The 11,111-nt window shown below is 55.3% G+C and overlaps 6 protein-coding genes across 6 annotated transcripts; 3 read left to right on the forward strand and 3 right to left on the reverse strand.

Annotated features, from left to right (window-relative positions):
- Positions 1-1,603: 1,603 nt before the first annotated feature.
- Positions 1,604-3,344, reverse strand: BO72DRAFT_281869 (isocitrate lyase/PEP mutase family protein). The gene is made up of 2 exons (XM_040940294.1): positions 2,853-3,344; positions 1,604-2,798 (listed from the first exon to the last, which is right to left on the reverse strand). Exons 1-2 carry the CDS (start codon positions 2,985-2,987, stop codon positions 2,019-2,021), a joined length of 915 nt encoding a protein of 304 aa, XP_040804525.1. The 5' UTR covers positions 2,988-3,344; the 3' UTR covers positions 1,604-2,018.
- Positions 3,218-5,198, forward strand: hosA (histone deacetylase HOS2). The gene has a single exon (XM_040940293.1). It carries the CDS (start codon positions 3,703-3,705, stop codon positions 5,158-5,160), a length of 1,458 nt encoding a protein of 485 aa, XP_040804526.1. The 5' UTR covers positions 3,218-3,702; the 3' UTR covers positions 5,161-5,198.
- A 625-nt stretch (positions 5,199-5,823) lies between these two features.
- Positions 5,824-6,660, reverse strand: ssuA (RNA polymerase II subunit A C-terminal domain phosphatase; the record flags this gene model as incomplete). Its single annotated transcript, XM_040940761.1, has 2 exons — positions 5,824-5,949; positions 6,001-6,660. Coding segments are annotated over 2 exons (786 nt in total), but the record flags the coding sequence as incomplete, so codon positions are not given.
- A 353-nt stretch (positions 6,661-7,013) lies between these two features.
- Positions 7,014-7,447, reverse strand: BO72DRAFT_281924 (uncharacterized protein). Its single transcript, XM_040940295.1, has one exon. It carries the CDS (start codon positions 7,364-7,366, stop codon positions 7,142-7,144), a length of 225 nt encoding a protein of 74 aa, XP_040804528.1. The 5' UTR covers positions 7,367-7,447; the 3' UTR covers positions 7,014-7,141.
- A 517-nt stretch (positions 7,448-7,964) lies between these two features.
- Positions 7,965-8,354, forward strand: BO72DRAFT_445087 (uncharacterized protein). The gene has a single exon (XM_040943959.1). It carries the CDS (start codon positions 7,997-7,999, stop codon positions 8,210-8,212), a length of 216 nt encoding a protein of 71 aa, XP_040804529.1. The 5' UTR covers positions 7,965-7,996; the 3' UTR covers positions 8,213-8,354.
- A 784-nt stretch (positions 8,355-9,138) lies between these two features.
- BO72DRAFT_370767 (OSBP family protein) lies at positions 9,139-11,006 on the forward strand (the record flags this gene model as incomplete). The annotated part of the gene is made up of 7 exons (XM_040940976.1): positions 9,139-9,253; positions 9,397-9,502; positions 9,565-9,675; positions 9,744-10,022; positions 10,078-10,327; positions 10,382-10,695; positions 10,757-11,006. The coding sequence occupies 7 exons, from the start codon at positions 9,139-9,141 to the stop codon at positions 11,004-11,006; spliced, it is 1,425 nt and encodes a 474-aa protein (XP_040804530.1).
- Positions 11,007-11,111: the final 105 nt, after the last annotated feature.

Consider the following 11,111-nt stretch of genomic DNA (forward strand, 5'->3'; position numbering starts at 1 on the left):
GAACTAAGGCCAACACTGCACAGTCATTGGTGGTCAGCCCCACTCAGACCGCGGTTCGAGGCTCGGATTTCCCTGGATTGGTTCTGTCGATCCGCTCGTATCATACCGTTTGATTACCGTGCCTGGTACCTTACATGCATCCGATGGGTGAGACGAGTGAAGATGGAATTGTACCTACAGTAGAGTGAGTAGCTTGTTGGAGCAGACCACAACAGCAACAGCAACAATGCAAGGCCTCGTCGTCTCCATCTCACACCAGTGATATCATGATATCTCCACGATCTCTCTCGATCCTTCCGACACGTCATAATCAATGTATCTCCCAACAGACAAGTCACTATCACACTGCTGTCGCAGACATTCGTGATTGATTAGATCTCGCGGACGGCTTCTGTCCACCACCAGGAATGCTGCTGCCCGATCTGAGGAATTCAGCCCATTCAAGCCATCGCGCACTGCTTATCGATACGTGCCTGCTGAAGAGTCACAATCTGCAGGCGCACTGCCTGCAACTTCGTCATCCCCTGCGAGACCCAGCTTCCCCCTCACCTCTCCTTCTACACTCTATTCGCAGCCAGGACAACCACCACTGTAATTTCAATGGACCACGTCAGGACCCACGAGGTTCGCCGTTGTGAATCATCGGGCAACCAACCGATGATGTCAATAGCAACGATGTGATGGATATATCGCGGGGGAGACCGATAGAGACACTGTCTAAGCCGGACTTGTGGTTGCCCATGATACAGGATGAATAGGGTGAGTGGCGTATCAATTGGACACGTACACTGCCCATACGGACTGAACAATCTCATTGCCATCTATTCTGGCCCATTCAATATCCGACTACTCCGTACTCCGTACCCTCCCCAAGCAAGTCGAGAGTCGGTGCGCTGCGGTCGTGTTGCCCCGTCGTGTTGCGGAGATGCCTACAGTCTGGACTGCCTTTGTTACGGAATGGTCGGTATTGTGACTGCCTACACGCTGAACACGAATACCCTCAGGGCCCTTCAGGGACTCCAGGGTCTGTTGCCCCTCCGTCCCTGGATGCCATCACGCAAGCCAGCCGGCGCCATAAGGACCCTGAATAGCCCCCAAATCGAGAAACACCTGAAACGAATTCCGCGGTCGGATGGCGGCTGCAGGAACAACCTCACGGCGAGCAGCGACTACAACAACATAGGCTGAGTGTTATTTCACTGTGTCTTACCCGTACGAAACAGGCCATTGGAATTGAATTGACTTGGTCGCGCCCACTGACCATAACCAAGCCCACAGTAATGTCAATCGCCACCCACCAAAGGTTGGCCCGTGAGAGAAAAGAGACACCAATTTCAATGGTCGAAAACTCAGTTTATCCACCATCCTGTGTGACCGACGTTGGTCTGGATCACTTAATTCTCGAGCCCGTGCTTGCCGAGAGTCTACTGCAGAGTACTGAGGCCAGTAAATAAACAACGTTCCCTTGGGTGGTTGCGGACTGGATGAGACGGAACCAGAGTTACTCAACTATGGAACCACTCTCGGAACCGCGAGCCTTTTTTCGGTCACTTGAGAATGACAGGATTGGGAAATCTGCCAAGTTACCTCCCCCCTAAGTCTAACACTAGACCATATCATGAATAGCATGCTGCCGAACACTCCTTTTTTTTTCTGGAGTTGGGAGCCTCCAAATTTAGAGTGTTGCCTGCCTGGTTTGAGATGATGCTATTCCTGTCAAGGAGAGCGACTCGTCAGCTCTTGTGCGATCTTCCCCCTCCATCCCGTGTCAGGTGACTTGGTGCCCGGAAAGAGACTCCAAGCACTGCCGGCGGGTTGCCGGACGAACTCCAAGGTTGTTTGGCTTAGTTACAGTGAGTCTAATTGACTAAGGTAGTGTTTTGGCCTTCCCAATCAAGGCTCAGCATTTCACCGCAACAGTCATTTCGTTCCATAAATTTATACAATATTTACATTGACGTTGTTAACAGATCTCTAGAATACAGTAATCATGACAGACATAGCTTGAAGGCGACGATCTACTTCTGCAGCTCAACCCCTCCGTCGAAGGCAGCGCCGCCCGCCTCGGCGTCCACCTTCATACTCTCGTCGAGCCCGCAAACACGGAACAGCATCTGTGGGGTCATGTCCTTGCTCAATCCTGGGATGCCATCCCTCTTGAGCTTTTCCATCGCCTCCTGCATGGCCTTATAAGCTGGACCAATGGCTGCGAAAGGGAAGATAATAATCCGGAATCCCATCTCCTTGGCTTCCTGCGCCGTGATGTCCGGTGTCGCTCCATGCTCAACCATGTTCAAAAGCAGTGGCCACCCCGCCAGGTCCTGCACCACCTGTCGAGCCATTTCCTTAGATGTGATGCCCTCGAGGAACCCTACATCTGCCCCAGCGTCGCGCGCCGCCCGCAGTCGTGCCACACTTTCCTCGTAGCCGCGCACCTGCAGGGCATCCGTTCGCGCGATCACCACGATGTCGCTACCGATCCGCTGACGAGCCTGCACGGCGGCGCGAATTCGCGTCACATAGGTGTCTTGATCCACGAGAATCTTGCCTCCGAGATGGCCGCAGCGTTTCGTCTGAACCTGGTCCTCGATGTGAAAGGCGGCAACTCCAGAGCGCGAGTATTGTTCGGTCGTGCGAGCAACCATGATCGGGCCGCCATATCCGGTGTCTGCATCGGCAATGACGGGCGTGGTGGGGGAAAGATTGGAGATCATTTCCGCATTGGCGCGCATGTCGTTGAGGGTGCAAATACCCAGATCCGCATGGCCGTGGACGGAGGCAGCCGTACCGGCACCCGTCTATGAGAGCTTGTTAGCAGATTTTATTGTGGCTGGGCTTGCGTTGCCACTCACCATGTAGAGGGCATTGAAGCCTGCCCCGAGAGCAATGCGAGCGGAGAAACCGTCATACACTCCGGGAGCGACGACGAATGCCTCAGGGTCCGCGAGAGCCTGCCGCAGGCTTGTAGCTGCTGTTGCCATAGGCATGATGATGTTGGTGGCTGTATACACGAATAGGTAGAGCAGTGTTTCAGGGAGAAAAAAAAGTCAATGACGTCGCCACTCAGACTCGGGTCTTGAGGGCGAGAGAGCTGGCTTTATAGGGCGTTAATCCATTGCCCGAATCCCAGAATCGCCTCGCCCATCACTCGTCTCGAGCCCCGACCGTTCTTTCGGACCCATAATTCTTCAAGGCAGAAGTAGGCTTCTAGAAAAATGTCATGGCTGCTCAACCGACATCGGCGGACGTTAGGTAATCCTTCGGCATAGTTTCGGATTTGAGAAACACAATGCCACGGGCGCTCTCGGCAGAGGCGATCGAACCGAGCATTGGCACATAAGACTACGAATGGATGATGAGTGAAGTCTCGCAAGCTGCTTGCCGATGCTTGCCGATGCTTACCGATGCGTCGGTTTCGGCTCGGACAGGAAAGTTGAAGGCTTTCAATCAAGCAGCATTAATATTGGGAGTCGGGACTGTCCAGTTGGCAGGTGATTGCGGGCTTTTTCTGCCGCGATTCAACCCCAACTCCGCTCCGCTCCACTTCTCTCTCTTTCCCTCTTCTTCTCTGCATGCAATTGATTCGCCTCTGCTTTCCCTTGGGCGCAAGAATGATCTGAAACCAATCCATCGGTCTCTTTGAATCGATCCACCTCCACCTCTCATCTCTATTTCTCTGATACTTCCTCGACAACCATCTCCATGTCCCGCTCCGCCATTGTGCAGGAATACGCCCCTCCGACCTCCGCTCCCACGCTCTCCGTTGATCGCAAAGTCACCCACGAACGCCAACAAAATGGCGTCGCCCGCCCTCAAGGCTACCGCGTCTCGTGGCATGCAAATCCCGCGGTCGAACTGCATCATTTCGGACAATCGCATCCGATGAAACCCTGGCGGCTCACGCTCACGAAACAGCTGGTGATGGCCTATGGCATGCACCATGCGATGGACCTATACCTGGCGCGCCGGGCCACATACGAGGAGATGGAGGAGTTCCACACGTCCGACTATCTCGACTTTCTCCGCCAAGTGAACCCGGGAGATATGGAGAACTCGGAACAGAGCGAGAACATTGCGCGCTTCAACTTTGGGGACGACTGCCCGATCTTTGACGGCCTATACAACTACTGCTCGCTCTACGCTGGCGGCACTATCGACGCAGCCCGCAAACTGTGCAACAACCAGTCGGAGATCGCGATCAACTGGTCGGGTGGCCTCCATCACGCCAAAAAGTCCGAAGCCAGCGGCTTCTGCTACGTGAACGACATCGTCCTGGGGATCCTGCAGCTCCTCCGCCTCCACCCGCGCGTCATGTACATCGACATCGACGTGCACCACGGCGACGGCGTCGAGCAGGCCTTCTGGTCCACGGACCGGGTGCTGACCGTCTCCTTCCACAAATACGACAAGGACAACTTCTTCCCCGGCACGGGCGCGCTTGACAGCAACGGGCCGACGCACCCGCTGAACCCGGGCGCCCACCACTCGGTCAACGTGCCCCTCCACGACGGGATCGACGACGAGTCGTACATCCAGCTCTTCCGCGACGTGATCGGCTCGTGCGTGGACGTCTACCGGCCCGGCGCCATCGTGCTGCAGTGCGGCGCCGACTCGCTGGGCTGCGACCGGCTGGGCTGCTTCAACCTCAACGTCTCGGCGCACGGCGCGTGCGTCGCCTTCGTCAAGACCTTCAACCTGCCGCTGCTGGTCGTCGGCGGCGGCGGCTACACGCCGCGCAACGTCTCCCGCGCCTGGGCCCACGAGACCTCGATCCTGCTCGACGCCCAGGACGTCATCGACCCCAACATCCCCGAGACCGTCACCTTCCGCAACCACTTCGGCCCGGACTTCTCCCTGTTCCCCCCGCTCTCCGAGATGCGCAAGCTCGAGAACAAGAACCCCCGCCCCTACCTGGCCGGCCTGCTGCAGTCCATCCGCGAGCAGCTCCGCTACATCGAGGGCGCCCCCAGCGTGCAGATGAGCTTCATCCCCCCGGACATCCTGGGTCTGCGCGAGGACACGGAGAAGGAGATCGAGGAGGAAACGGCGATGATGGAGGAGGAGCGCGAGGACCGCGCCGGCGGAGGCAGCCTGGGCAAGGCCAGTCGGCGGAGGGAGCTAGAACGCGCCGCCGGCCAACGGGGGGAGCTATATCAGTAGTACCTTCTAGGTGCGACCTTCCTCTAAGTCAGTGGGCTTTGTTCTTCCGTGCTAGGGTTGTTAGCTGCATTGATTTTCATTTGTTTTCCGGTGTTAACGGTTGGGGTTTCGCTTCATGGGATGAGTGATAGCGGCGTCTCTGGGGTTTCATTGATGGGAGGCGGGCAGTGCAATATACAGCATGTGCAGTTTTTTTGCAGATACAGATAGGTTGTGATATCCTGTTATTGTTGTTGTCGTTGGGTCTTGTATGATAACTAGTTGGCGTTTGGAGACATGACATGAAAGTCAATTTAGAGCATTTATTTGGTCCATGGGGAAAGAAAGGTTCCTACTTAGAGTATGTTGTCATTCTGAAGGCCATGGTTGTTGTGGTCAGACTAAGTCGTAGCTGGGCTAGAGGGAAGTGATTGTACCGTACTGTACGGAGTACTTGGCTATGAAATGCCGACCAAGCGCTGCATGTACCGGGCCCCTGCTGTAGCCACAAAGACAAGCACTCCCCGACTTTGCGATCCCACTAGTCGCAAGAACTACAAAACTACAGTAAAGTCAAGCCATGAGTCACGGCAGGAAAGGCTCAATGGATAGGTATTATGATATGATATCACGAAGCCAAGCAACGAAGCTCTATCACCCCCTGCTCTTCGTCTCCGAAAACTCCTACAACCACGCCAGAGTCCACAAGGCCGGCAAATGCGGCCACTTCTCCTGCCACGCGGCCAGGATCTCCGGCACGCGCTCATCGAAATTCCTCCTCGCCTCGCCCTGCCCATTCTCCCAGTCCGCCTCCGCCGCGGCCGCGGCCTCTGCCCCAGCCCCAGCCCCAGCCTCCGCGACGGCAGCAGCCCGCCGCTCCAGCCTAGCCGCCTCATTCAAGCGGTTGGCCAGCTCCAGAATCGCCTTGCCGCCGACCAGCGCCTCCTCATGGTTATCCTTGATGTCGACGTTGAACACATGCACGGGCCGGTTGAGCGGGCTGCCCTTGGCCATGAGGTCGTCGACGACGGCGTCCCAGCAGCGCTCCTCGCAGGTGATGATGACGTCGACGACGCCGCCCTCGGTGCCCCGCGCGCCCTTGTCCCCCTTGGCGACGTGGTCCACGCGCGGCAGCCCCGGCACCCAGTCCTGGAACCGCTCCGGCCCCCATTTCAGGTTGCGGTTCCGGTCCAGCATGTTGAGGAGGCCGTTGTACCGGTACAGCCGCTCGTCCTTGGCCATCAGCTCCTCGTACATCTGGCTGTAGCTCGTCGTGTTGAAGTGGTAGATGTTCGGCTGCGTGACCGTCGGGCCGGGCAGGCGGACGAGCGAGCCCGTGCCGAAGGAGATCACGGGGAAGGGCGACGGGGTCGCGGTGGAGAGCCGCAGGTGCGCTTCCATTGAGCGGTTCTGGTTCGAGGCGCAGACGGTGCAGAAGCGGAGTTTGTAGCTGTCTGTCTCGCTGGAGGAGGAGGAGAAGGAGGAGGTGGTGGTGGTGGTGCTGGGGGTTTCGGGCGCGGCGGCATTGTCGGTTGTGGTGGTTGTGTTGTTGGAGGCTGAGCGCGTGGTGACGCGCATTGGTTCTTGGTGGATTGGTTCTTGTTGTTCTTGGGGTTGTGGCTGTGGTTGTGCTTGGTGCTCATGGGGCGGTGGGGGTGGGGGTGGTGCGGAGGTTGTTGTAGTGGTGGTGGACGCAGTGCCTGCACTGGTGCTTGTTGAGGATACTAGTCGCGGGTCGTAGGCCATGATGGGCAGGGTAGGTAGGTAGTGGATAAGAAGGTAGGTAGTGAATAAGAGTAGGAAGATAAAGGTAGGTAGGAAGATGCAGTGTATCTTATGAGGCTAGCCTATCTGGTGAAGTGGGTCCACGTGGGTTTTTTCTGTTTTTACGCGTTGAGTTTCTTCAGGGGATCTGCTGTTGTTGTGGTCTGGTCGTTGCTTTGTTCTCTGTCGGTCCAAATCAAGGAGGTTGAAAGATGTTTTCACTAGGGCCCTGTAATGTCTACTCACAGTCAGAATAATCCATCCGACAAGTTGTGATAATGACAAGTAGAAAAGTAACAAGCAGAATCAGGTAAAAAATGCGTATAAAAGATTTGTCCGCATAATTGGCTCGGACAGCTCCAATAAAGATAAACTCATCATGCTGCTGCAGAAAGAGGTGCAATGGAAGGGAGAAAAACACAACTGCGACAGCTTGAATACATACCTCAAGGTGGCCTCTCATTATTTGTGGCTCATTTACGCAGAAAATCTACAGTTGCAGTTGCTGAAAAATAGTCCCGGGCCGCAGCCCTGAAGAATTGCGAATGGAAGGAAGTTTGCGTCCAGCGGGAAGCTTGCGACGAGGCCGTTTTTGTGCTCATCCAGGCTGACTCAGCACGCCCGGTGCTGCTAGCCCGCTTTGGGACAGCTTCCCCGTCGCGGCGGTTGTTGATCATTTCATTCAGATACTCATTGTCTCCGTACTCGTACTACAATAACTACAAGCAATGATGCTATACTATCTGTCGCCTTCATGCTCGTGAAACTCCCATGCAGTCGGCTTTTTGCCTCTTTTGAAACAGGTGTATAGAATATCGCCCACAGCAAGGGATACAAAAAGACCCAGTCAGAAGACGGACGACTGATCCCAGAACCCTTCGCTGGTCATCTGGCCCGGTGCTTTTCACGTCATGCTGCACCATCCCGAAGGAGCCTCTGGGGAGATGATCACGGGAAGGTGAGGGGAACGATGAGGCCATGCTGCCTCGGGGTTGACGAGTGTGGCTCAGGTTTGAGATACCCTCATGGCTAAGCAGCGATCGACCCCAGGCCCTCCGGACCAAGGCTATAAAACGGTCGACTATAGACGTCAATGGAACACAAGTCCAAGACTCCTCCTGCAATGAGGTCGAAACTTGAAACATCTTTGGGCTGTCATTCCCAGTCACCCCCACCCCGCCAAGCCGGTCGCCCCTCTTGTTTACCAGGTGCAGCAAGCAAGCAGCCAAAGCCAAAGCAGCAGCAGCAGCAACAGCAATCCCGGAGGGGTGCAGAAAATCCCAAGCCTTCGAATGGCCACGAGATCTAGAGAAAAATTCGTTATCCCATTTCCCCTCCAGACCCGGGATATCAACACGACCGCATTAGTAGGACCTCGTTCATCTGGAGGCGAAAAAAGACCTCCAAAGAGTATAAATTGTAGCCTTGAGACAAGGCAAGGCAGACGATCAACGTCATCCGATACACATACACCGAAAGATCGCCCCTCTTCCCTCATGAAGACGGATTTCATATAAATACAGTAGACTCTTCACCGGTGTCTCTCTGGTTCACCAGAATTTCTCAGACGAACGTCTTGAGACCGCCTCTTCTGACCTGATCGTGGCTTGTGGCGCAGAGCACCCAGCACCCTAGCCGAGCGGCTGTCACCATTGATTTGATTGAAATTAATTTCACCTTTTTGCTCGAACTAGATACGAAAAGGGACGAGACATACGAAAACGAGAAGGGAAGAAAAAGGGTCTAACGGACCACAATCAGTGGCAGTTCTTCACTGCCTGAGCCTGCAGCAGGAGAATCTGCTGTTCTGAATATTTATTATTTTTTTCTCCCCTTTCCCCTTCTATCTCTATTCTTTCACTCTTGGCTTGTCATCCTCAATTATAGCTTCGCTGTTGGACAAGGAAGAGAGGTCAACTTGCAAATTCACAGCCTTCTCCAAAACCCACGGATAGTCATGACCATAACCATTCCCCATATCCGACGTCGTTCGTCGGTGGCTAGTCCTACCAGTGAGTATCAGTAGTCGTGGTTGAATGTGATTGTTGCTGCCGTGGCTTTGACCCGGAGGTTGAGATCCCCTCCTTCTCTCTACCTCCTCCCCACGTCATATTTTCTCCTCCTCCCCTCCTACTCTCACACTCTTTCCCTTCTCCTCCTTTACTCTCTCCTGCTTTCCTCTCAGCCCCAACACCACTTCTTCCCCTATTGATCTGCTTCTACGCACTCTCCAATATGTCGGCTGACTGGGGCTCTTTCTTCCATTCAGGTAGCAGGTCTTCCCATGAGGAGCCGAAGCCTGAGAATGTGAGCGGGGACGATGAGATTGTCGAGCCCGATCAGGGCAACGGTACGTATGAATCAGCCCCTCTCCCCACCTCTGAAAAGAAGTTGTAGGCATGCAAAGGTGGAATCCATAGGCCTAGAATTTGGTTTACATCTATAATCTCTCGCGACAGTTATGGCTTTGCTGTTGCTGACCGGCCCTGTTAGTCCTCTCCCACATTATCTCGCAGCTCCGACCGGGAGCAGATCTTAGTCGGGTCGTCCTGCCTACCTTCATCCTCGAACCCCGATCCATGCTGGAGCGCATTACAAAGTAGGTGGAGACAATATCTGTGACGAAATTGCGGTCGCTGACTCCATTGATCCTCCGATCAGTTTCATGGCACACCCCGAGACCCTGCTGCCTATGCCCGATATCGATGACCCCCTCGAACGTTTCGTCTCCGTGGTCAAGTTCTACTTGAGCGGATGGCACATCAAACCACCGTATGTCCTCCCACTCTTCGTCCCATTTGTTTCCAACGCTTCCGGACCCCGTTGACCCCCTTCCGCAGCGGTGTGAAGAAGCCGCTGAATCCGATCCTGGGCGAGACCTACACCTGCTATTGGGACTACCCCGACGGAACCCGCGGATACTATATCTCTGAACAGACCTCGCACCACCCGCCCAAGTCGAGCTACTTCTTCATGGCCCCCGAACACAACATCCGCATTGACGGCACCCTGAAGCCGCGCAGCAAGTTCCTCGGTAACTCGGCCGCCAGCATGATGGAGGGCATTGCGATCCTGCGCTTTTTGAACCGCGGCCAAGATAAGGAGAAGGGCGAACGATAGTAGGTGGTCCTCGAAAGCTCGGGAGTGGCTGGAGCTTTTCTGACATGTTCCCAGCATCCTGACGCAACCCAACATGTACGCTCGCGGTATCCTGTTCGGAAAAATGAAGTATGAGCTTGGTGACCACAGCTACGTGCGCTGCCCTGAGAACAACCTTGTCGCCGACATCGAGTTCAAGACCAAGGGCTACTTCTCAGGCACCTACAACGCCATCGGTGGAACGATCAAGAACGAGAAGACTGGTGAGGTCTACTACGAGCTGACCGGACTCTGGAACGGTGAAATGTACATCAAGGACGTGCATGTAAGTTGAGACCAGCCCCTTTCCCACCTTGAGCTGTCATTGTAACCGAAACAGACCCATAAGAAGGAGCTTCTCTTTGATGCAACCCACGCCAAGCACACTCCCCCCTTGACCCGGCCTCTTGAGCAGCAAGGCGAGCGCGAGTCCCAGCGGTTATGGCACAGCACTGTCAAGGCCATTATCGCCCGGAACCACGAGGCGGCCACGGATGAGAAGACCAAGATCGAGGACCGTCAACGGGAGGAGGCGGCCAAGCGGGTCGACGAAGGTGTCGAATGGCACCCCCGACTCTTCCGCCGGGTGCAGGGTGGGCCCAACGGCCCGGACGAGGGCGAGGAAGACTTGGACTGGATCATCAATGCGCATGTGTAAGTTGCCGGGCTTTGCGCACGTCGATCGTGGTTGGAATCGAGACTAATAATGGAGTAGTGACGCGCATAACCCTGAGCTTGCGGCCAAGCAGATTCTCGCTATCGCACCCATCCTGGACGGCCAGACGGACTCTTCCGAATATCAGATTCCCCCGCACAAGTCGCATGAACCCGTCCCCACTGACGATGTGGCTAACGGGGCGGCGCCAGTTCCGGACCAGCCCAAGCCCGAAGTCGTGGAAGCAGTTGAGCGCAAGGATTCGCGCACCAACGATATCGACGCTTACGTGGATGCGAAGGAGAATTGAGCGATCGACTTCGTCGTTAAGTCCCTTAAGAACTTCCCACCCGCAACTCGAGCAAGGGATGGTCGCACAGCGACTGGACATAGGAAGGGAACGGGTAGGGCAAGT

Source organism: Aspergillus fijiensis (assembly GCF_003184825.1).
Source record: "Aspergillus fijiensis CBS 313.89 unplaced genomic scaffold BO72scaffold_8, whole genome shotgun sequence".
Taxonomy (NCBI): domain Eukaryota; kingdom Fungi; phylum Ascomycota; class Eurotiomycetes; order Eurotiales; family Aspergillaceae; genus Aspergillus; species Aspergillus fijiensis.

What these genes read in the sequence shown, in the direction of transcription:
- BO72DRAFT_281869 (XM_040940294.1), bottom strand. Translation starts at nt 2,987, where the DNA reads ATGCCTATGGCAACAGCAGCTACAAGCCTGCGGCAGGCTCTCGCGGAC. An exon ending in GCTTCAATGCCCTCTACATG is followed by an intron (nt 2,799 to 2,852) that starts GTGAGTGGCAAC and finishes AAGCTCTCATAG; the next exon opens with ACGGGTGCCGGTACGGCTGC.
- BO72DRAFT_281924 (XM_040940295.1), bottom strand. Translation starts at nt 7,366, where the DNA reads ATGAGAGGCCACCTTGAGGTATGTATTCAAGCTGTCGCAGTTGTGTTT.
- hosA (XM_040940293.1), top strand. Translation starts at nt 3,703, where the DNA reads ATGTCCCGCTCCGCCATTGTGCAGGAATACGCCCCTCCGACCTCCGCT.
- BO72DRAFT_445087 (XM_040943959.1), top strand. Translation starts at nt 7,997, where the DNA reads ATGGAACACAAGTCCAAGACTCCTCCTGCAATGAGGTCGAAACTTGAA.